Genomic DNA, 26435 nt, shown 5'->3' with positions numbered 1-26435 from the left:
TTGATAAATCTATAGTACATTCATACTATGGGTAGGCTAAGATTTTTTTTTATTATTAATTTTATATATATTTTTGTTTGTTTATTTATTTTTTACATTGTCTGGAAACTCTGTTCTTGAGACCAAACACTGAGCTTTTACAAGAATCCACTTACTAAAGGCCCGAAGCACTCATTTCAGGGGCCTTTAGTAAGCAAGGTGGTGTTTTTATACCATGTAATGAAATTTATCTCCCACCTAAAGATGATCACAAACATCCATGCTTAAAGTGAGGTTCGAACCTGCACCCTTGAAAAGCAGGTATGCTAACCATTCAGCCAACTAGGATGTCTTTTTATCGTCTATATTCTTACCATAGTCTTTCCATAATGTTTAGATATTTTTACACATTGTTTTGCTTTATTACATTTTCACTGTATTTTTTTCACACTACATGCTATTTACTTACTTACTGGGCTTTCTTTTCTATAACTGGCTTTTTAACTTCCTGAGTCCACCAGCGAGTTCTAATTTGTTTCTGTCCTTGTAGACTACTTCACTACACATTTTCCTCACTGAATCTATGTTTTCTTCAGAGTTGTAACTCATTCTCTAAGGTTTGGTTATTGTTATTAATATGAAGGATATTAGTTCATTGTTGTTTATCATTGTTTTATTATTGTTTTCAAACTCTTTAATTTTTTCTTGAGTGATATTTGTATGTTTGAGTCTGTTTTACTCTGAAAGCTGCTCCAATTTTATTCTTTTTAAAATGTTCTGAGATATTTTTCTTTTCAGTATATTTATATATACTCAATATATAAAAGTATATATATTCAATATATATATACTTTTCTTATTTTTTGTGTCTTCCCTTCACGTGACTGTGCAAATCTTTATGACATGGTATTTGTAATGAGTATTTCATGTCCTGGACAAAAATCTAATGGGTACTTACTATTATTAACGTTCCTTTTTTCTCCAAATTTTTGCAAAACATTTCTATATATCTAGTATTCATTTCTTATTCTGTTGTTTAGATCTCCAGAAAGGACCAACTTTTTTCAATTGTGTTTAAAATGACGCAAAAAATTCCTCCACCTCTTCCTTAGTAGAATCGATGAGGAATCATAGACACAAATCATTGTCCAACTCTCCATTTTGTTGTCTGCCCACATTACTGCTTAAAATTGCCTGCTTTTCCTGAATATTATTTTCATGTTTAGTATTGAACTACATACCTATTCATTCCTTTCCATTATTATTTTTGCCTGAATACATCTTGTAGTTGTTATTTAAAAGAATCTCGCTCATTTTTGGTCTTTTAGTGACACCTTATGTCGACATGGTGCATATGTAATTCTTCTTTCAGTTCCTGTTTTTTTTCTGTTGGTACTTCTTGATGGTGCCTGACTGTAATTATGCTAATGTCAGCTGTTTGTGTGTTCCAATGGCTGAGTTTTTACTGTTCACCCTCATTTTCTGTCGAAAACAGCTGACCTTATTTAACTGGGTAACATATCAGTAGTCATGTTGTTCCATCTTGTACTATTATTTTCTTTTGATTCATGCCAATGCAGAATACACTTTGGTCAGCTGAACTTCAAAGCTCATCCTCCTCCATTAATTCATTAACCAAGCTACCTATACTCAAGAACTTGAGGATTGGACATTAGGTTGGAATCGTTGGTTAGTTCTTTGCATTTTGTAAAAGGCTATATGACTAGGTCTGCCCTTAAATGCCCCATATGAATACATTGCTATCAAATATGAGAGACTAAGACTTCAGCCAAATTTCTTTATTTCTGTCCTCATAGGATGCATGTTGAGATTAAGGTCTTGCATTATCTGTTAAAATTTAAATAATGCCACTTCATATTTATTGATTGTACTTATATGTTTTTAACAAGTACATTATTCTTTAAGAATGCTGATTTGAATGCAACGAATAAGACCAGATTTAATAAATTCTTTAAGTTTATTTTGCTTTACTCTCACATTTTACCTTGTTAAAAAGTTCACATGAATGTTACCATCAATGTATAAACTTTTCTACATGTTCATTATCTAAATAGATATAATATTACAATTATGAAAGTTACTAGAAATAGAAATTTTATCAGTATAGTTAGTGACTCAACAATAAATTTGCAAAGAATAAATCAGGCTAGTTGTTTGTGTATTATTGCTTTGGCAGCATAGCTTTATATGAGATATATATATATACATGAGTTATTTCTAAAAACTGTTGAATTGTTGCTTATTTGTCATTGCTTATCCAGTCGTTTTCTTGAGATGTATGTTTGAGGGGGGAGGGTATAGTAAGGTAATAAGGATATAGGTTGCCTTCATTTAAAAAAAAAAAAAAACTTTTAATAATACTATTTTCCTATTGTCATTTTTTTTTCTCCCTTTCAATTCTTTAGTTAGAAGCCTTAAGTGGTTTATCTTCTATGGCTACTCTCACACTTGGATCAGGAGGAAATAATTCCAATTCTGGATCTTCCGTGTTTCCTCTGTCTGGAAGTCTAAGTTCATTTCCTAATCCCACATCTGGCTCACCTTCAAAATTGCTTTCCACCCCAGCACCAACAACTCCAGCAGTATCATCAGTTTCTCAGAACCCATTTTCAAATATTATGCCTCCTCTTTCATCACAGCTTCCTGGACAGTTTGGAACCCAGCTAAGTGAGTAAAATTTGTTTCTCCTTTTAATGTAAATAGTAATTTTGCTCTAAAAGTCTCTAATTTTTGCTTTTAATCTTTAAAGGTTTAAATACCAGTACTGTGATGTCACCAAGCATCACCTCTGCATCATCCAAAAGTATGTTAGGTGGTCCACAGAGTGTAGATCGGCTAAGACAAGGTAAAGACCTTAAACTGCTATTGTTATCAGTAAAATATTTTTTATTATGCAGAGATATAACGTAATTATTTTATATTTCAAAAATTGTGGTTCTGTGTTTCTGGGTTAAATTTCTATAGCTATTAATCACATTAATGTCGATGTTTTCTGGCATAATGAATGAAGTTATTTAATCATTAAATATTTAATTGCAATCATTTCATTATATCAAATTAGCTAATATCTTTAAGTACTTGAAAGACACTCAACAAAACACACAGAAATTATCTAAATTCAGTTTTAACCCTCTCAAGACTAAATGGTGATCACTTCCAATTTCAAATCCTCTCTACACTCTAGTGTCCTGCATTAGTGAGAAAACATCACTATCAACAATAACATAGTCAATGAGACTTTTCTTATTCCTTGCCTCTTCTCTCCATGTGAATTTGTGCACATTTTTATGTTGGAACATTGTGTTAGTAATAACCAGTCCATGTCCTGAGTAGAAATCCAACAGGTATTTGCATTATTATTAGGTTTGCTCTTTTCTTCCAATTTTTCCAAAATATTTCTGTATGTCTGGACCATCATTTCCTACTCTGCTATTTAGATCCCCAATAAGGACCAACTTTTCCTTTTTCATAGTGTCAGTTGCTTTCTCTAAAGCCTCAAAAATCCCTCCACTTCTACTTAATAGAACCTTCTCTGGAACCATAGCCATAAATAACGCCAATTGACCAGTTCCCCATTCTGATAATTGCCCACATCACTCTACTTGGTATTGCATACCATTCAAGATTAGCCTCATATTTAGTGTTGAATACTATAGCTTCTCCTTGTTTTCACTGATTGCTATTGCCTGAATGTAATATTTTGTATTTGTTGCTTAGAAAGATCTCACCTGTTTTTGTCTTTGTTTTAGTCATGCCATTTATGTCAATCTGGTACTTATCCAATTCTTTTGCTAGTTCCATTATCTTTCTATTGATGCTTCTATGTTGAGAGTACTGGGTCTTGAACGCTGTTAATGTTGAGTGAGGACATGTTCTGGGATTTGATCCAGTAGTTGACTTTTTGCTGTTCATCCGGGTTCCCTGATGAAAAAAACAATGGGGGGGGGCTTGTTTAACCAGGCGACATCCCACCAGCATGAAATTCTGTCATGTTATACCATAATTTTACATTGTGGTTTAAGTTGATAAGAATATAATTTGGTCAGCTAAATTCCAAATTGTCAGCCTGTCCTCGTTTTGTTCAGTATCCAGGTAGATACCCAACAGGATGCACCATAAGAAGATGAGGATTGGACATTAAGTCAGAAGCCCTTGTTTTTGCCAGGTAATTAGGGTGAACAGCGAAAAGTCAGCTACTGGAACAAATCTGAAAGTACACCCCAACTCAACATCACCAGAGTAAAAGATCGGTACTATCAACATAAGAAGCCTGAATAGCAAAGAAATGGAGCTAGCTGAAGAATTAGATAAGTACCAGATCGACATAATAGGGGTGACTGAAATAAAAAAGACAAAAACTGGTGATATCTTTCTGAGTAATAAATACAAAATGTTATATTCAGGCAATAACAATCAAGGAAAAGAAGGAGTAGCCATATTATTCAACACAAAATACAAGGCTAATCTTCTTGAATGGCAGGCAGTCTCTAGTAGAGTGATGTGGACAAATATCAGAATGGGGAACTGGACAATGAGACTTATTTATGCCTATGGTCCCACAGAAGGTTCTACTAAGGTAGAAGTGGAGGAATTTTTTGATGCTTTAGAGAAAGCAACTGACACAATGAAAAAGGAAAAGTTGGTCCTTGTTGGGGATCTAAATAGCAGAGTAGGAAATGATTGTCAGACATACAAAAATATTTTGGGAAAATTTGGAGAAAAGAGCAAAGCTAATAATAATGGCATATACCTGTTGGATTTCTGCTCAGGACATGGACTGGTTATTACTAACACCATGTTCCAACATAAAAATATGCACAAATTCACATGGAGAAAAGAGGCAAGGAATAAGAAGTCTCATTGACAATGTTATTGTTGATAGTGATGTTTTCTCCCTGGTGCAGGACAACAGAGGATATGAAATTGGAAGTGATCACTACTTAGTCTTGAGCAGGATAACATTGAATTTCGTATTGAAAAGAATAATATGTATGAAGGTTTTAAAGCGAATAAAAGTTGAGCATCTCTCAGATGTGAACTGTAGATATTGAAGAAAAAATGAAAGAGTTTGAGAACAGCAACCAAACCTTGGAGATTCAGTGGCAAGCCTTGAAGAAAACTGATTGATTCAGCCAGAGAGGCATATGGTGAGGTTGTCTGCAAGGATAGAAAATTCAGAAATCCATGGTGGACACAGGAAGTTAAAGAGGCAGTGAAGGAAAAGAAGAAAGCATATCAAAAATTCCTTACAAATAAGTCAGCTTGTGCTCTTAGAGAATACAGAGACAAATGTAAGTAAGCTAAACACTGTGTAAAACTAGTTAAACAGAAGTCATGGGAGGACTGGGAAGAACATAGAAAATAAATATCAAGAAGGTGGTAAGATATTCTGGAGGTTGTTGAAAAAGCCTAGAAATGGAGGAAAGAGTTCTGTAAAAGGAGTTAGAGATGATAAACGTGACATGAAAGTAGAAGAAAAAGATATCCTTGAAGTATGGAGTAATTATTTCGAAAAATTGCTGAATGAAACAAGCAGTGATAGCACAGTGATAAAAAAACACTCAACATACAGTCAGGAATACATATCCATACTTGAAGTAGAAAAAGCCATCAAAGGCTTGAAATGTGGAAAGGCAGCAGGAGTAGATGATATTCGACCAGAAATGCTGAAGTATGGTGGTATAAAAGTCTTACAGTGGCTGCACTGCATAGTTCAGAAAGCCTGGACAGAAGGAGGAAGTCCCGATGATTGGAGTAGAGCTCTCATAGTACCCATATATAAAAAGGGAAATAAAACTGAATGTGAGAATTACAGAGGTTTTCCCTAATGAGTGTTCTTGATAAGATTTATGCAAGTATACTTGAGAAACAGTTGAAGAATTGTGGAAGAAAAGCTTGGTGGAGAACAAGCTAGATTCGGCCAAATAGAGGCTGTCAGGATCAGATCTTCACTTTACGACAAATAGTTGAGAAAGCATGGGAATATAACAAAGATCTGTATTTAAGTTTTATAGATCTGGAAAAGGCATATGACAAGGTGCCAAGAGAGAAGATATTCAATACGCTACAGTTATATGGTGTCAATGGGGCATTATATCAAACAATACTTAGTCTTTATTTGAGTTGTAAGTCAGCAGTTAGAATTGAATGAAGTACAGGAAGATGGTTTAATGTTAAATCTGGTGTGAGATGAGGATGTACATTATCCCCTCTGTTATTCATTATATATATGGATCATATTATGAAGGAAAGTGGTATTAAACATGATATCAAAATTGGAGATGTTAATGTCAGCTCTTTGTTTTATGCCAACAATGTTTGCTTCGAAATAAATCCACTACAAGTCTGCAAGATTCTCTGACTAAATTGAATAACTGTTGTAATAGATATGGTATGAAGGTCAGCAATAAAAAGACAAAGACAATGAAAATAAGCAGGATCATTGAAAATGTCAACTGCATTGTGAACGGAGAACCTGTGGAACAAGTAAAACATTTCAGTTACTTAGGCACAATTTTTGGTGAAGATGGTAAATTAAATATGGAAATTGACAACAGAATCAACAAAGCTGGTATGGTAGGAAGTTGATTGAATAAAATCATATGGAATAACAGAGAAATTAGTCGGAACACTAAATTAGCTGTATACAAGCTGTACAAACCAATTTTAACTTATGAATCTGAGAACTGGATCATAAGTAAAACACTTGACCAAAGACTAGAGACCGCAGATATGAGAGTCCTGAGAAAGATTAGAGGTGTGATCAGATGACATCAATGGCAATATTATATTAAAAACAAGGATATTAGGAAAGTACTTGACATTGTCAGCATCCAGGAATGTGTTAGCAGAGCTAATCTCACGTGGTATGGTCACTTGAATAGAATGGGCTAGGAAAGATTAACAAAACAAGTATTCTCTGCCAGGTTGGCAGGAAAATGACCCAGAGCAAGACCAAGATATAGGTGGATTGATACTGTACAAAATGCCTTAGATGATAGAAATATAAGATCTGATAATGTTCGAGTCTTGACAAGTAACAGACTGAGTTGGAGAAAAATTGTAGCTAGGAAGTTAGTAATGATGTAAAATTTTCATGTCATACTATCATTATCTTGTACACCCCTTGAGGATATACATTGCAGGAATTAGATGATGATGAACTCTTCCCTGGTGCATATGGAATTCATCCCCCCCATTCACTTCAGATGAAATAAAACAAGCATTTAAAACAAATGAAAAATGGAAAATTTACTGGTGAAGACCTAATTCACATAGAATTAATTTAATGGGGGAGGAAACAACATAATTCACCATGTTGCAAACTTACTAAATCTATGCCTAGAGGTAGATACCAGAAAACTGGAAAAATGCTACTCTGATACTGTTATTTATAAAAAAGACAAAGAAGTAGTAAAGAACTATAGACCAATTAGTATTCTCTCTAATCTGTACAAAATTCTCACAAAAGTAATAACAAACAGGTTAATCCCTCTTCTAGACTCAAATCAACCAGTAGAACAAGTAGGATTCCGTAAAGAATTGAACACAATTTATCATATTCATGCAGTATAACAAATAATAGAAAAACAGAAGAAAACCAATTGCCTCTCTGTTTAGCCTTTATTGATTATGAAAAAGCATTTGATTCCATCAAAACTAATGCAATAATCAAAGCACTCCAGAATCAGGGAGTTCCTGGAGAATATAATGACCTTTTCCAGGAAATATACCGCACTGCAACAGCAACAATCCAACTTCACATGAATAGCAATAAAATATCAATTGGTAAAGGTGTCTGACAAGGAGACTCTCTATCACCAAAATCTTTACAGCAGTCCTTGAAGAAATATTTAATAATATAAACTGGACTAACCTTGGTATAAAAATTAATAACAGAAACTTAACACACCTAAGATATGCTGGAGTGTTTGCAAAATAATTTTTGCAAAAACTTCAGAAGACCTTAATACAATAATAGCAGAAGACCTATATCACGAAAGCAGAAAAGTCGGTCTAAAAATAAAGAAAAAATAAATAAAATCATGTTTAATCATTTTTTGACACCTATATCAAGAAAGCAGAAATGTCAGTCTAAAAATAAACAAAAAAAAAAAAAAAAACTAAAATCATGTTTAATCATTTTGCTACACCAAAAAACATAATGGAAAACAATTTCTTGGAAAGAGTCTCTTCATATACGTAGGTCATCTCATTGATCTAAAATGTGGACTCCAAAAGGAAATAAATAGAAGAGTTCAACTTGCCTGGAATGCATGCAGAAAATTGAAAAGCATTTTTCAAAAACAATGCTATCGCACTCTATTTAAAAAGGAAGACTAAACCAGTGTATACTTCCAGTCATTACATATGGTTGTGAAATTTGCTCTCTAACAAAAGTACTGGCAAATAAACTAGTCACAACTCAAAGAAAAATGGAGAGGTTGATGCTAGGCATTACATTAAAAGATAAGAAGCGAAACACCCGGATAAGAAGATAGACTCATATCACTGACATTCTTCACCATAAGCGACTAAAATGGAAATGGGCCAGACACAGAAGAGATGAGCGTTGGACCACCACACTAATGAACCGGATTCCAAAAGAAGGGAAACAAGGCTGAGGATATCCTAAAAGAAGGTGAAATGGTGAATTGTCAAATTTTGTTGGGGAAAATTGGTCAACCATTGCCAAGAACAGAGAAAGGTGGAAAGAACTGGAGGAGGCCTTCGTCCATTAGTGGACAGACAATGGCTGAAAAGAAGAAGCAGCTCAGTGAAAGTGGTGCTTGCACCCTCAGTACTAAGCTGCTTGAAGATGGACTTAAGTTCAAGTCTAGTTGCCAAATGGAGGAATTTTTTCTCTGCCTTTTTTCACCCGGTTCACAGGTTAGTCAATCTCTGGCATGGGCAAGAAAGTTTTTTCTCCTGAAAACTTTTTTTTTCTTCTTTCCTTAAACTCAAGAAAATTGACCATAGAACCCACATTATTTCAGACATTAACACATCCTGTTAGGTACCAAGAGATGGCAGCACTTGTTTGCCTGTCTCTTCATTGGTTGCGACCTATAATTAGTGATAGTCATGGCCTCCTATCTCTGATTGGCTACCAGCAGAGTTTGAACTGCCCACTCAGTCTCCAAAAGCTAGATAGGGTTGAAAAAGACCTTGCCTATTCCTTATAAGCAAATAAAAGTCATTAGCTGAGTTATTTTATTTATTTAAAAATAAATTATATATATATATTATAAATTATATAAATATAATTTCATGGCATCTTTAATTTAATTTACAACCAAATGGAAAAAGTTTTGACTTCACATCAGTTGCCTTAGTATCCCATCATGCATTGCATTATGGGAAGCCCACCACCCAAACCAGTTTTGACTATATTTAGGTTTTGTATGCCAAAAATAAAAAGATTAAAATAATAATAATTATTATAGCAGTGAGGGGTATGTAGCAAGATTATTTTCCAAAGGGAAAGTGTGTAGCAGACCCTATAAACTTCTGGATATGATGGAGGAAATGAGTAGATCTTTCAAATAGTACAGGATCATCACTTATTTGCAAACCAAATAGAAGGGGACTTGCAGGTTTTGTAGTATGTGATTTTTCATTTAACCTTTAATGTATAGAATGGAAAATCTGAAATGTTCTTGAGAACAAGAGTGAACACCACAGTTGTTGTTCAAAATGTAATCAGTAATAGCCATTTGAGAGGAATGTGGATTTAATATATAAGCAATTCCAATTATAAAAGGGCTTTAGTAGAGCATAATATATGAATATGATGAACCCAAGTTTTGATTGTGCCAAACTTATGAAAAGGATGATGGTATGAAGTTTGACTTTCTTTCTACAGAACAAAAACAAGCTAGTGGTTCCTAGAATAAGCAAACTAAGAAAGAAAAGCTATTTTTTGGAAAAAAACTGCTCAAGCTCTGCTTACTACAAACCAGCAAGTCTCGTTCTATTCTTTGTATGCATTTTAAATGGGTTTTTTTTTTCCCTCTCATAGTTGCATTAAAAAAAGCAAAGAAACTAAAGTTGTTTTTTTTTCCCAGAAAATTCTTTGGGGGTTGGGGATAACACAAGTGGTTTTCTGCTATGTATTTAATAATCAGTGTTCTGTTTGTTGTATTACCACCCCCCTTGCTATTGCAGTTAATAATTGAATTGGTATTATATTTAACTAATTTATGTATGATGATTATTTAAAAATATTTGGGAGTAATGCATGCAATTTAAATAACTTTATAGTTCTCTGATTACATTTCACTCTCACTATAGCAAATACTATTATAACCACTCCCTGTAACATATTTGCAAAAATTCCCAACCAAGTCTAGTAGGCACAACATTATTCCACAGGGAAGTTACCATAACAAACTATTTCAATGTTCCCTATGAGTTTGCTGTAGTGAGAGCAGGTTTTCAATTATTTCACTACACAGAGAGAGAGAGAGAGAGAGAGAGTCTAATTTATAATGAATATCTCCAGGTGATATGTCAGGCATTTTTCCTGATATGAATCAGCCCGTATCCAAAGAAATAGAAGATGAAGCTAATAGTTATTTTCAGCGCATATACAATCATCCTCCTCATCCAACTCTTTCCATTGATGAAGTACTTGACATGTTGAAGAGATTTCGAGATTCTCCAGTTAAAAGAGAAAGGGTGAGCTTTATTTTTATAGTTCATAAATTATTTTTGTAAGTGTAATTTACCATTCAGTTTTCTTTTGGCTACTTTATTTTATTATGTTTGTCCACATAATAAAATTGAAATTACAGTTGTATTGACTAATAACTGATGATGTTAAATTGTGCATCTGATATGCAGCATTTAAACAGGACATTCATTATCATTTAATAATGGTTGTCAGCTCCAAGCACAAAGAATAAAAAATTAGGTATAAAATAATATATACATTAATATTTTATTTTATGATTGATTAATAAGTGAATTTTGCTATGTAAGCCTCATAATTCTTGAAGATGAATCTTTATTTAAAACGTCTGTTTTTGCAGTGTACTTCAATTTTTTTTAAATTATAATAAAAAAAAATTGCTCAGATATAGAAATGAATTTGAAAACAAAATCGAACTTTAGTAAAACTGGAAGTAAATATTGAGATACTTAAGTAAAGAAGAATGTAAAACTGCCCTCAAGAAGAGAAAATCAACTTCACATCATACTTCTTAAGTAAAAGAAGCAGCCTGGGTAAAGAAATTATATACAGTTTAGTGCAGATAAATGAGGAAATTTTGAGAAGAATATTAGTATTATCATCATCAGAGACCACCAGGTAGTCAAGTACTCAATGAGGGAGGCCATACATGACTCACACCAGTTGTCATAGCTTCTGTAAAACTCATTCACACTAGAAGCACTCACCACTTCATCATGTAAACTTTTCCACTCATTCACTTCTCTATGAGAGAAAAATCCAGCTTTCATCCCTTTCTTAACCTTACAGATGTCCCTTTGTCCTCTTCCATCATCCATATAATGAAAAATTAAACCAACTGATATCCTGTAACATCCTCTCAGAAGGTTATAAACCTCTACCATATCACCTCTCTTTTTCCTGCTTACCACCGTCTGCAGTCCACATACTCAATCTGGTTTCATAATCTACAATCCATAAACTTGATATCATCTTTGTAACTCTTTTTTGCATCCTTTTTATAGCTTCTTTATTCTCTTGAAACCTAATCTGTATACAGTAGTCCAAAATTTGGTTGTATTAAGGCCTTATGAAAGGCAAAATGACTTCCTTATTCTCACATATCTGTGTTCCTTTCAGCATCACAATTTTACTCTGAGTTGTATTTGCAGTTTTAACTATGTGACCTTTGAACTTCAGCTTCCTATCTACCATAACTCCAAGATCTCTAGCCTAATCAGTTTCTTTAGGCATAATCCCACCAGTATAATATGCAGTTGGAAATCTCATCACATCAAAGTGCATTGCTTTGCACTTACTAATATACTGATATTCAGTTTTACACTGAATGTCACTTGCATCATCAGCAAACTGTTGAACATCTGATGGGTCCTTTCCAATATCATTAATGTAGCGATTGAACAACAGTAGCCCAGGTGTGATCCCTGAGGCACATCATTGTCACCTTAAATCTGATAGGTTCACACTGCCCATATACCACTTTCAGATACCTTTCCTTTAGCTACTCACTTGTCTAAGCCTTTAGCTTATGTTCCAATCCCATATTCTCCAGTTTATGCAATAGTCTTAATGTGGTATAGTGGTGTGGGGGGGTATATTTTTACTTACTTCCCTCACACCTTCCAAGTGGTTAAACTCTAAATTAAAATAAAAAGAAAACACTTGAAACTAAACTCCTAATTAACCTTGCACACAGATTTGTATCCCCGGTTATCTTATATGTAACTTAACCTCTAACTTCTAAGCCCTTTTTATAACCAGTTATTATAGGCTCTCTCCCATTTGTTTTCATCTTTCTATGAAGGCTTCCGTATGCTAGCCTCTCCACTAGGTCATCCTTCCATCTTCTCTTTGGTTGTCCTGGCATTCGTTTCCCTTTATATGGATGCTACTGGGTGATTATCCATCTATCACTTTTCATCCATGCAATATGTCCTACCCACCTCCATATCAGTTTTAAAGTTTCTTCTGCTTTATCCAACACTTGTTTCTTTTCTTACATTGCCATTCCTTATTTAGTCTTGCAGTCTGAGTTTGTATGATGGAAGTTTTTCCACTTGTCTATGCTACCAATTATATATTTGGTTTAATCCTTTATCCAAGTGTAAGCAAACAAAGTTTGCACCTGAAGTATTTTCAAGACTGGGGCAAAGGTAGTATAACTTCTCATCACTTGCCTTAGTATCCCATAATGCAAAGCACATCTCCTTGTGGACATGTATAATGCTATGCATTAAGAGAATGGTCACTACCCAGACTGGTTTTGATCTTTATTGAGGTCTCATCAGTGGGAGCCAGACCCAGAGGTGGTGATAAAGGTGGAAGTAATGGAGAAGTCATATTTCCATATACCAGTTGATAAAAGGTGTCACACCTTATTATTAAAATTCTCTGGATTAGAGATAAGTTGTTGGAAGTTTTTCCACTTGGTTATGCTACCAATTATATATTTGGTTTAATCCTTTATTCAAGTGTAAGCAAACAAAGTTTGCACCTGAAGTATTTTCAGGACTGGGGCAAGGTGGTATAACTTCTAATCACTTGCCTTAGTATCCCATAATGCAAAGCACATCTCCTTGCAGACATGTATACCATCTTTAGAAGTTATATGGAAATATGAAATAGTATCTCCTTGGCATACTTTTTTATTTATTTGGAATGAGTTTCTTTGTTCATATATAAGGATACTAGTAGTTGCTTTTTCTTATATTTTGTTTATTAGCTGTATATAATTTTGGCATATTTCCTTTTGCTATTATAATTGCTTGTTTTTTGACAGAATTAAATGGTTTCTTATAGGATATAAAAACCTAAGTACAATGGCAAGTTGTATTCTCTGCATTTTGCTCTTAGTTGATTCAATGTCTGAAGATGGTCAGTTGGGCTAAACTCCTGAATTCTGCTTGTTCATTAGGCAGAATGCCTCATCCAATGATCTGGTGATTCTGTTGATTTTTATAAACAATTTATATACTTGTGACAACAAGCTTATAGGTCTGTAATTTTCTATCTTTTTCTTGTTACCCATTTGAACAAGAGTATCATGATAACATTGTTCCAGCTGTTTGGTATATCTTTGGTTATTACAGGAAAATTCATCGAAAAGCGAATTCACCGAAAATTTTAAATTTTCGATAATGTTATGGTAAAAGTAATCCATCATCATCATCATCAAATTCCTGCCATGTACCCTCAAGGGGTGTACAGGATATGACAGTACTACATGAAAAAATTACATCATTACTAACTTCCTATCTACAATTTTCCTCCAAATCAGTCTGTTACTTGTCAAGACTCCAACATTATCAGATCTTATATTTCTATCATCTAAGGCACTTTGTACCATATCAATCCACCTATATCTTGGTCTTCCTCTGGGTCGTTTTCCTGCCAACCTGGCAGAGAATGCTTGTTTTGCTAATCTTTCCTCTCCCATTCTATTTAAATGACCATACCACCTGAGATTAGCTCTGCTAACGCATTCCTGGATGCTGACAATGTCAAGTTCTTTCCTAATATCCTCGTTTTTAATATGATATTGCCATTGATGCCATCTGTTCACGCCTCGAATCTTTCTCAGGACTCTCATATCTGCGGTCTCTAGTCTTTGGTCAAGTGTTTTACTTCTGACCCAGCTCTCAGATCCATAAGTTAAAACTGGTTTGAACACTGTCTTGTATACAGCTAATCCGACTAATTTCTCTCTTACTCAATATGAATTTATTCAATTGACTTCCCACCATACCAGCTTTGCTGATTCTGTTGTCTATTTCTATATTTAATTTACCATCTTCAGTAAAAATCGTGCCTAAGTAGCTGAAATGTTTTACTTGTTCCACAGGTTCTCCATTCACAACACAGTTGACATTTTCAATGATTCTGCCTATTTTCATTGTCTTTGTCTTTTTATTGCTGACCTTCATACCATATCTATTACAACAGCTATACAATTTAGTCAGAGAATCTTGCAGACTTGTAGTGGATTTATTTAGAAGTATAAACATCATCCGCATAAAGTAAAGAGCTGACATTAACCATTAAAAGTAATCCATTTAGAACAAAAATTGAACCATGCAGACAGCTTCTTGTACCAACAACTTCTACTAAGTCATTTAAGTCAGAGAGTTATTGTAATTTGGACACATTATTTCTTTGTTGCTCCGAATATAGCTGAACTGAAAACTGGAACAAGTGTTCGACATTTTCTTGTAAAAGTTTCAAACAGCAAATCTGAGTAAAATTTATCCCATAATAATTGCTGTATTGAAGTCGCATATTACTACTAGCAACAATAATAATAATGAAGCCCGCATAGTTCAGTCGGTAAAAACGAAGCCGTTTAGTTAGAAAGACTTGGGTAGTTTGATCCCATTTACGCATAATTTTTATCAGTCCTGTTCTGCTAAAGGTAAGTTAGCTGGCATAATATAGATACGGCTGAGCTTTTCTTCCGGAAACAGGCAAATCAGTCCCATGAACAGACATGAAACAGTTATCGGACAAGAAAGACTATAAGATACCATATTATTCTATAATTTTTCCCTATGAAAGTAGCATTGTAATCTCCTTATTCACAGTTCAGGTTTTGTTCTAAATGGATTAATTTTCTCATAACATTTTCAACAATTTAAAATTTTCGGTGAACTGTTTTTTCGATGAATTGCCTTTTCGATGAACTCTCCGGATACCATATCTTTATCATTTAGGCATTTATTAAATAGATTTTTTAGTTTTTCTGTTAATATTTCTCCTGTCGCTTTCATCATTTTTAATGTAATTCCATCAGCTACTGGCATTTTTTTTCATATCTTTCAATTTACTAAAAGACTGGAAATAATGCTGCATCTAATATCCTCTGGTTATTACTAACACAATGTTCCAACATAAAAATGTGCACAAAAGTCTCATTGACTATGTTATTGTTGATAGTGATGTTTTCTCCCTGGTGCAGGATACCAGAGTATACAGAGGATTTGAAATTGGAAGTGATCACTATTTAGTCGTGAGTAGGATAAAATTGAATTTCATATTGAAAAGAAGAACTTATGTAAGAAAGTTTTAAAGAGAATAAAAGTTGAGCAGCTCTCAGATGTGAACAGTAGACTAAAATATTATTTTTATACCTTCAAATATTATTCATGAAAAAATGAAAGAGTTTGAGAGCAGGAACCAAACCTTGGAGATTTTTGGCAAGCCCTGAAGAAAACACTGATTGATTCAGCCAGAGAGGCATGTGGCAAGGTTGTGTGCAAGGATAGAAAAATCAGAACTCCATGGTGGACACAGGAAGTTTAAGAGGAAGTGAAAGAAAAGATGAGAGCATATCAAAGTTCCTGGCAAATAAGTTAGCTTGTGCTCTTAGAGAATACAGAGGCAAATGTAAGAAAGCTAAACAAAAGTCATGGGAGGACTTTGGTAAGAACATATGTTTGGTAAGAATATGAAGAAGGTAGCAAGATATTCTGGAGGTTGTTGAAGAAGCTCAGAAATGGAGGAAAGATTGCTGTAAGATGAATTAGAGATGATAACGGTGACATGAAAACTGGAGAAAAAGATATCCTTGAAGTACGGAGTAATTACTTTGAAAAATTGCTAAATGAAACAAGTAGTGATGACAACACACTGGTAAAAAAACACTGACCAGGCATGCAGTCAGGAGAGAAGTAGAAAAAGACATTAAAAGTCTGAAATGTGGAAAGGCAGCAGGAGTAGATTATATTCAACCAGAAATGCTTAAGTATGGAGGTATAAAAGTCTTACAGTGGGTGCACTGCATAGTTCAGAAGGCCTGGACAGAGGATCTTATTCCTGATGATTGGAGTAGAGCTCCCATAATGCCAATATAAAAGAGAAATAAAACTGAATGTGAGACTTACAAAGGTTTTTCATTACTGAGTGTTTCTGGTAAGATATATGCAAGTATAGTTGAGAAACGTTTAAGAAGGATTGTGTAAGGGAAGCTTGGTGAAGAACAAGCTGGATTCTGGCCAAATAAAGGCTGTCAGGATCAAGATTTCACTTTATGACAGATAGTTGAGAAATCATTCTGATATAACAAAGATCTGTATTTAAGTTTTATAGATCTGGAAAAGGCATATGACAAGGTGCCAAGAGAGAAAGAAAAGCTTTTCAAAATGCTGCAGTTATATGGTGTTAATGGGGCATTATATATCGAGTAATACTAGTCTTTATTTGAGTTGCAAGGTAGCAGTTAGAATTGAAGGAATTACAGGAAGGTGGTTTAATGTTAAATCTGGTATCAGACAAGGATGTACATTATCTCCTCTGTTATTCATTATCTATATGAATCACATTATGAATTAAAGTGGTATTACACCTGATATCAAAATTGAAGATGTTAATCTCAGCTCTTTGTCTTATGAGGATGATGTTATACTTCTAAATAAATCCACTACAAGTCTGCAAGATTTCATGACTAAATTGAATAACTGTTGGAATAGATATGGTATGAAGGTCAGCATTAAAAAGACAAAGACAATGAAAATAGGCTGTAACATTGAAAATATCAACTGCATTGTGAATGGAGAACCTATAGAACAAGTAAAATGTTTCATCTACTTAGGCACAGTTTTTAGTGAAGATGGTAAATTAAATATAGAAATAGACAACAGAATCAACAAAGCTGGTATGTTAGGAAGGCAACTGAATAAATTTATATGGAATAAGAGAGAAATTAGGCAAAACACTAAATTAGTTGTATACAAGACAGTGTTCAAGCCAACTTATGAAAGCTGTGTCAGAAGTAAAACACTTGACCAAATACTAGAGGCCACGCATATGAGGGTCCTGAGAAAGATTAGGGGCATGAACCAATGGCAATATCGTATTAAAAAAAAGGATATTAGGAAAGAACTTGACCATATCTCAGGTGATATGGTCATTTAAACCGAATGGGAGAGGAAAGATTAATAAAACAAGTGTTCTCTGCCAGGTTGGTAGGAAAAAGACCCAGACGGAGATCAAGATATAGGTGGATTGATACAGTGAAAAGTGCCTTAGAAGATTGAAATATAAGATCTTATAATGTTGGAGTCTTGACAGGTAACAGATTGATTTGGAGGAAAATTGTTGATAGGAAGTTAGCAATGATGTATTTCATGTAGTACTATTATATCCTGTACATCTCTTGAGGGTATATATCAGGAATTTGATGATAATGGTTTTCTGTTCTGTTATTTGAACTATGATATGTGCTATCTGATCTGATAATCCTGCATATTTACTAGCATTGTTTGCTATACTTTAGTTTATAAGGAAACCTACTCCTCTTTGTTTGACATCATCTAGTCCTTTCCAGTAAAGCACCTTTCCTGATTTTAGTGTTATTCTTCTGATTTTCTTTTCATTTCACTTAGTTCTGTTATATACCATTTCATATTCCAATTCCTCTACATTATCATCATCTGCTAATGTTTTTACATTGTATGTAACAATCATAAAATTTGTTTTCTTTATGCCCTTGCTTTTATTATTTTGCATCCGAGTAGCATGTTTAGTCCATTAGTCCATTTCTCTACTGAACTAGGTTTTTTGGGGGATTGTAAAGTCTTGCATTTCCAGATACTGTGGACTCATTCTTCTATGTAACATATTCATGGTTTTAATGGATGTGGGAGGGGGTCATCATTTTTCCCAAAATGATGAATTGGCTTGGGAGAGGATTAGGAGTAGCTCATCTAGAGCTGTGGAACGTCATCACTGATGTTATCACTTGTACTGTCCAAAATGATAGGTAACCTGTCTCTGTTCCTATTGATCCTATGCTGCTTTGCCTCAGGATATGTCTGAGTAACCAAGTAAGCTTGGCTTTATAGACAGCTTCCACCTGGGGAGAGCAGGCACTATTGGGAAACTCTTCCTTAGGAGTACCATTGCACCCAGTTGGAATCTCTCTTAGTCAGGTTCCTCAGTATTGACCTGTCCAGTTTGGGAGACTTTCTGGTAGAATACACTACTGCTGCATAGCTCGATACCTTCTTGAAACATGCAAACCCTTTCACCATGGCAAATTTCAATCACATAAACCAACAGTTGTTCTCTGTAGACAAAACTACTGGAACCTTAGTCTCTTGCTGCCTACAAACCTTTATTCTTAATTGAGTTCACACACAGGAAGGACTAACACAGAACTGCTCTCTGTAAGACAAGCAAATTCTTGCATCTTAAAATCACCGAACATCGAAGAAAACATATCTCGTCTTCATCCAAGACACTTCTGCAACTTCACTTTCTATATGAAAGTAACAGAAAGCTCCACTGAATAAACTATTAAAAATAGTTGATTGAGTAGAAGAGAAATCTCATGATAAGAATAAAGAGGAATTTATTGAATTCTTGCTAGACAACTTTCTCAGCAGTATGTGAAAGAAGGAGCTCGAGGTCAAGGAGTGTTAGATGATTTGTTCATAGTGTCAGAAGAAGGTCCCTGTTAAGAATATGACTATTTTACCACCATTTGGTGACATTGATCATGCCATGCTTTCTTGGGAAGTATCTAATTATATATATGGATGTTCCCATTAGAACAGATTACATGCTGAATTTCAAAGCTGAAAATTATGATCAACTTAAGAGAATATTCTCTTTGGTTCCTTAGTATCAGTTACTGAATGGGAAAAATTGTCAGTGATGTATGGGAATCTTTGAAAAAGTTCTTAAATAAGTGGTATCTCTAATGTATTCCTAGTGTTAGAAGAATAAAGAAGTTGGAAGTGAAATGGATGTGCAAACTTATTAAGCAAAAGATTCACAAGAAGAAGATGATGGGAAAAGAATATTGTGAGAATAAGAGTGGGAAGAGTTATGAAATATATAAAACGCAGGACAGAAAAGTAAAGAGTATTGTTTGGAAAGCTAAATCAGAGTATGAAAAGAAATCTGCTATGCAGGCTAATTCTAAAAGAATTTTATCATTGTGCTGCAAACAGAAGAAAAAATGTGGAAGAATAACTTTACTGAATGCAGATGGTACTCTAGTGTCAGAAGCTAATGAGATTGTTCAATTAATGAGTGCTAAGATGCATTATCTATCTAATAATTGTCCAGACACCCCTACTATTTGAAGTTATGGGACATTCCAGATTTGTTAATAACATAAAAATGGGTGTACAGATAGTAGGAAGCAGCATTTCGTCATAGCAGTTGAATACAGGTGGTATGGCAACACGACGTGAACTCAATGACTTCGAGAAAGGTGTTATCGTGGGCTGTCACATTGGTGGCATGTTCATATGTGCCATTGCTGCTCAGTTGGAGCATCCAAAATCAATGGTTGGCGATGTGATCAAGAAATGGAGACATTCTGGCATCACTAGTGTAGGAAAACACCCAGGGCAACCACGAAAATTAATTACAGGGACAGGAGGGTGTTAAAACAGGTGGCACAAAAACCAGCTACAATCTGCACAGACCATCCATGATGAGTTCCAGAGCATCAGTAATACTATGGTGAGCACTAATACTGTATGAGAACTCCATTTACTGGGTTTACACAGAAGAGCAGCGGCACACAAGCCGAGCATCACAACAACAAAAAAGGTGGCTCGTCTTCCCTGGTGCAAAGAGTATGTGAACTGAACAATTGACCAGTGGAAAAATGGTACTCCGGAGCGATGAATCAACATTCACCTGTTTCCAGTCTGATGGCAGGGTGTGGAGGCAGCCTGGTGAATGCATCTAACCACAGTGTGTTGTACCCATAGTAGTTTGCTGGTGGAGGAGTAATGGTGTGTGGGCTGCATTCACCTGGATAAGAATTTGGAGTGGGACCACTGGTCGTCCATGGTTCCATGCAGGCAGCTCAGTATCTTGATATTCTGTATAATCAGGTGCTACCTACACTATGGAGTTTTTATGGATCGGACCCATGTTACTCTCAAGACAACAATGTCCCATGCCACAAAGCTGCAGCTGTTATGGAATGATATGAAGAGATAGGTATTAAGCAACTGCCCTGGCCTGCACAGAGTTCTGACCACAACCCCATCAAACATTTGTGGAATGAATTGGAGCAGTGATCGAGATCCAGAGCAGCACGTCCTCGATCTGTTACTGAACTCGGTGCTGCTTTGATGGAGGAATAGAGACAAATTCCATCTGATATCTGCCGCACATTGGTGGAAAGCCTACCTCAAAGGGTGCAAGAGGTGTTCAAAGCCAAAGGTGGGTTCGCCTGCTAGTATCAGTTGTAAATTTCTAAGCTGTCCAGACAATTATTGGTAGATAGTGTATATCAACCAGGTGTATGTAGCAATATGCACCATGTTACATACACCTGGTTGATATATGTATGAAGAGTTAGAGGTGTAGGAAAATGAGGTTGAAGAGCTGTTGCATAACCTGGATAAGAATTTGTCAATAGGGACAGATGAAATATCAGCACATTTGCTAAAGGAATGTTCAACTGAATTGGCTAGCCTTTTCATGTGTTTGTATAACTTGAGTCTCAGCTCAGGAAGATATTACAAGAATGGAAGGAATGTATGATAGTTCCATTGTACAAGGATAGTGCAAAAATTGATGTGTCTAACTACCAATCTATCAGTATCTCTGGTATGCTAGTAACAATTTTAGAGAAATTGGTAAGAACTCGCATACAGAAATGGGTAGACATACAAACTATACTCTTCAAGGAGCAGCCTGGGTTTACTAAAGGCAGGTATTGTTTTAGCAATTTGCTCGTATATTTTATAATAATGTTATGGCCGAGTTGGATAAAGGAAACAAAATACGCTATGATAGTGTTGGTTTTGCTAAGCCGTTTGATAGGATACTACACAAAAAAGCTGTTGCATAAACTGGAGAATATGGGATTGGAATATAAACTCTTGACTTGGATCAGTGGATGGTTGACAAACTGATATCAAAAAGTGGTGATTTAAGGTGACCAGTAGATCACTCCTTGGATCATTGTTCTTCAATCTATACATTAATGACATTAGGAGGGATCTAACAGCAGATGTGCAATTGTTTGCCAATAATGTGATTCAAGGCAGGGCAATCAAGGTTGCTACTGATATCAAGCACTTACAAAATTATTTGAATAGGCTGGAAATTTGAGCAAACGAAAATGGCTGACAGTTTAATGTTAGTAAGTGTAAAGTTATGCACTTTGGTGTGATGAGATTATTATATATTATATTAGCGGAGTTACGCTACAAGAAACTGATAAGGCTATAGCTCTTGGCATAATGATGGATAGGAATTTGAAATTCAAAGGTCACATAGCAAAAGTTGCACATACAACTCAAAGGATAATTACAATGTTGAAGCAAACCTTGACATGTAAGGATAAGGAAGTCATTTTGCCTCTTTATAAGGCCTTGATAAGACCACAAATGGATTATTGTGTGCAGATTTCATTTCCTGTGTTCCAAGAGGATAAACAAGCTGTGGAAATGGTGTAAAGATGAGTTACAAAGATTATCTAGATTATGGGATTTAGATTATGGAGACAGATTGCAAGTATGTGAATTACAGACTGGTTAACAGGAGAAAAAGGGATGATATGATTGATGTCTGTAAACTTCTGAATTGGTGTAATAGGATATTGTCCGATGAAATTTTTCATCATATGGAAGGTGGGGAGAGAACACAGAGACATCCATGGAAGTTAATTTTGTTTGCAGTCAAAAAGGGGTAAGAACTAGGTTTTTCTCTCACAGAGCAGTTAGTGAGTGGAATAGTTTGCCTTTAAGGGTAATAAGTACATCTAGTGTGAATGAATTTAAGGGAAGGTATGACAGCTGGTTTGGGTGATGTATGGCCTCCCTCTATGAGTCTTTGGCTACGTGGAGGTCTCAGGTAATAATAATACATGTTGTAATCTCATCTTTCTGTGTTGTTAAATTCTTATCTAGATTATGCACCTAGAATCTCATCCTCATGCACTCTTGTATCTATCTCTATCCAGTGTAGTGGTAGCACTGTGCACAATGTTACTTACCCCAGGTTGATGAGTTTAGCAAATTGAACACTTATTATTTGAGCAGCTGTTCCTGCTTCGGACACAAGGGTACTTTCTGTCTACATTCAGTAAAGTTATTCTTATATGCAGGGCTCAATAAATGCACTTGTATGTAGAGAAATGGGGTTTGCCACCTGACAAGTGGCTGTATACTGGGCATAATAGAATATATCTTTTATTTAATAAAAAATAACTTTCTAATGAAAATATTTTTAACTTTAAGAAAGCACATATCCAGTACCACCACTAATCACTTTATGAAACTCTTGTTGACTTACTGAGTCATATTGTTAACAAAAACAAACAAGAAAATGAGGGATATTGTTAAACCTGTCGCACAGCAGTGCTGTGCATGAAGTGGAGGTAAGGACTGAAGAAGAAATCTATTGACATTATTCTTATAGAGGTGAAGGTTGAAATTTGGAAATGCATTATGAGGAAGGCTGTTCCCGAGGACAGATGTAGATGGAATAAATGAGGAAAAGGAGAAGTGGGTTCGATATGTTTGTATAGTAGTGAACAAATCAATCTGAACAAGCTAAATTTTTGCTTTTGGTTTTAGTTCACTATTTTGATTGAGTGCTGCATGTTTCAACTGTCTCTACAATGTTTATTAATAGCGTTGTGCATTTTTAATAGTGTAAACAAGTTGACATTCGTAGTATTTTATTCATTTTGTGTAGCTATAAAATGGATACATCTCCAAGAAAACATTCACATATACGTACTCTTTCTCAGCACTTATCCATGACTCAAAGACAAATTGCCAATGAGTGTGGTGTTGGTTTGGGTACTGTTAATGTAATTTTATAGAGGTTTAGGGAGATAGATACCTTTTTATCCTGACGGAAAAAGAAAATGTGGGTGAAAAAGGAAAACTACACTTACTCTAGATCGTTTACTAGTTAGGAAAAGCAAAATGAATTCAAGATTGTCCGCTGTAGACTTAAATAGAGACGACAGTCCGCTGTAGACTTAAATAGAGACGACAGCTAGTGGAATTAATGCTTCTGACATGACAGTCTGTCGAAGATTTTTAGAAGCAGGGAGGACTGCCCACAGATCAAAAAAGAAACAACTGTTGATGAAGGCTATGCAGAAAAAGAGGCTCAAGTGGGCCAAAGTGTACAAAGATTGGACTGTTGAGAAGTGGAAGAAGGTCATATTCTCAGATAGGAGCCATTTCTTTGTTCAAAGAAAGCGAGCACCCTATGTTTGCAAATCAGTGACTTTTCCCACCCACCTTCAACAAGCTGCTAAACACCCAGCTAAAAAAAAATGTTCTGGAGGTTGTTTTACTCATGATGGTTCAGGATCACTTGTACCTGTTTACGGCATGATCAAAAGTGACCAATACATAAAAATATTGGAGAAAATAGTGGTCCCTCAGATCCAGAAAGACAGACCTCATTTTCCAACAGGATCTTGCTCCATTCCACATCTCAAAAAAAGTGAGAATTCCTCAAAAATCAAAACATCCAATTGCTTTACTAGCCAAGTAACTCTCCTGACATCAACCCAATAGAAAATTGTGGTCCATAGTAAAGATGAGACTTGGAAAATTAAATTGTGATATAGAGCATTGTTTCTCAAATGTGGTACATTACGTTATTTTTGGTGGTACAATTTTTACACAAAATATTTAAATAAATGTTCAGAAAAATGTATTTTAATATTGTAACGAGTAGACTGTTCCAAGAATTTAGCTTGGCGAATCGAATAAAACGAACAAATAAATTTTATTGCAGTTTTATGTGAATTTTCTAATGCGAAGTCTCATTAGTGTGTCATAAGGATTTTCATATTTAATATTTATTTTGAAACAGTATTTTGTATGTAAAAAAATTATAATAAACAGTTTCTTTGTCAGATGACACTGTTTCGAGACAAATTAACGAAATGACAGCTCAAGTAAAGCAAACACTAATCAAAAATATAAAGCGAAGCAAATGGTGGTACATATATGGTGGTACCAATATTTTTTGATTCTTATTTATGTGGTACAAAATTTAAAAAGTTTGAGAACCCCTGATATAGAGGATAACTTAATCCAATTCATTATAAAAGTATGGTTTTGAGATGCAGAAATCAGTCCATGCCCAAGAAAATTAATGAACTTATTTGGAGCAGATGAGCACATATAAATTATTTGGTAAAGTTGGAGTTTAATTTTTATACTTATTTTCTTGCAATCCGTGCAGTCAGCCTGGTGGCTAAGCACTTCACAACCATATGCCTGGGGAAAGAGTGGCCTAGGTTCCATTCCCGTCGACGACGTGAGGAGCTCAAGGATCTTCCTCAGCCATAGCCAGGTTAGCTGGTCTTGGGTGTGTGGACAACAGGGTTTTCCCCCTAGTTTATCTGGGGTTTTTCATCCCGCAAGCAGGCAACCCCCCCCCCCCCTTGAACACACACAGATTACAGTTATGAATATCGCCCTTAGGCGGAATGCAGCAGAGGAGTGGCGAACCAGCTGCATTGATACGCCAGTAATCCCTCATTAGGAGGGGGACTCAACCCATCCTAGGATGGACGAGAAGGATAGGATAGGATTTTCTTGCAGAATTAAAATTTTTCTTTAAAATGTGAGTGTGCAGATTAATTTGTTTGCTACTGTAGTTGTACCAAAAAAGGGATGTTAGGCAACTGTTACTCTTGTTTTAACATGCCTAACAGTAAGTGGAAGAATGATGGTTGCCAGTTCACTGGAGTAGTGACCATAGATGTACCATTAGAAAGAGACACAGAGATGAGGCATTGTGTCTGTGAGATAGAGGTTGAAGCAAGTGTGAGGAAAGGATCATTATGAGTCAAATTCTCTCTTCTGGACAGCATCAAGAATTTTTTCGATAGGTATTAGGTTCACCATCCCCAAATGTGTGAACAGTGTTTTAAGGATGGATGGATTTGAAATTTATATAGGGTTAGTAGCTGGGTGGGTGTAAAATACCTTCTTGAGCAGAAAAAGTGCCTAGTTTTTTAGAGTCTGAGGGAGCTATTGATGTGATGTGTTTGTGTCAGAAGAGGCTAGAGGTAAATATCAGTCGAAGAAGAGAGATGTGATCCTGTCTGGTGATGTGCATATTACTAAGGATAAGGGAAGGTATGCTGAAAATCCTTTTGCAAGAATAAAGGTAGGGCTTCATTTTGGCAGCATTGAATGTGACCAGGTTATCCATGCCCCACTGAAGGATGATATGGAGATCAGTGCTTAAGGCACTGATTATGGATGATTTTGATTTTTGGGGTGTCTGAGAACAGAGAATGTTACAGAGAATGGCAAGTAAACCCAAGGAAGGTAGTTTGCAAAGCAGCCTTCAATGCCAAAAAGCAATCAGAAGCCCTGAAAAGGTCAAAGAGGATAGTGCATGTTTCTCCAAACCTTTTCATGGGATGTATGCCAAGAGATCACCTTGAATCTGGATTGGTAGACTCCACTGGTGGTTGCTGATCAACTGGTGGGCTTCTAGGTAGTGTAATTGACTGTTCTTGATAACGTTCTCCATTATTTTGGAGAGGAATGAGGGGATAGTGATTGGTCAGTAATTGAACAGTAGGCTTTTATTTCCTTTTTTTTTTTTTTTTTTGGAATGGGTGTTAATATATGCTAGCTTCTATATGTTGGGACAGGTGCCAGCTTGAATATAGGAGATTGAAAGATGGTCGAATACAGTTATTAGCCCTGCAACAGGATAGATGCCATTGGGAGCAGAAGACTTTTTAGTGTCCTGGCTATTTAGTATTTTTCTTATGTTT

General features: G+C 35.4%; 1 protein-coding gene across 3 annotated transcripts in view; it reads left to right on the top strand.

Moving 5' to 3' along the window:
- Not1 (CCR4-NOT transcription complex subunit 1) overlaps nt 1-26435 on the top strand; it is a 568860-nt gene that overhangs the window by 167187 nt on the left and 375238 nt on the right. For all 3 annotated transcript variants that reach the window (XM_090401629.1, XM_090401630.1, XM_090401628.1), the window contains exons 17-19: nt 2406-2667; nt 2750-2845; nt 10505-10680. In XM_090401629.1, the coding sequence (XP_090257755.1) occupies nt 2406-2667; nt 2750-2845; nt 10505-10680 (534 nt within the window). The remainder of the gene's footprint in view (nt 1-2405; nt 2668-2749; nt 2846-10504; nt 10681-26435) is intronic.

This window comes from Typopeltis vanoorti, chromosome 12 (assembly GCF_054136105.1).
Source record: "Typopeltis vanoorti isolate ZY-2024b chromosome 12, IOZ_Tvanoo_1.0, whole genome shotgun sequence".
Lineage (NCBI taxonomy): Eukaryota > Metazoa > Arthropoda > Arachnida > Uropygi > Thelyphonidae > Typopeltis > Typopeltis vanoorti.
This window is presented reverse-complemented; position numbering and strand designations above follow the sequence as displayed.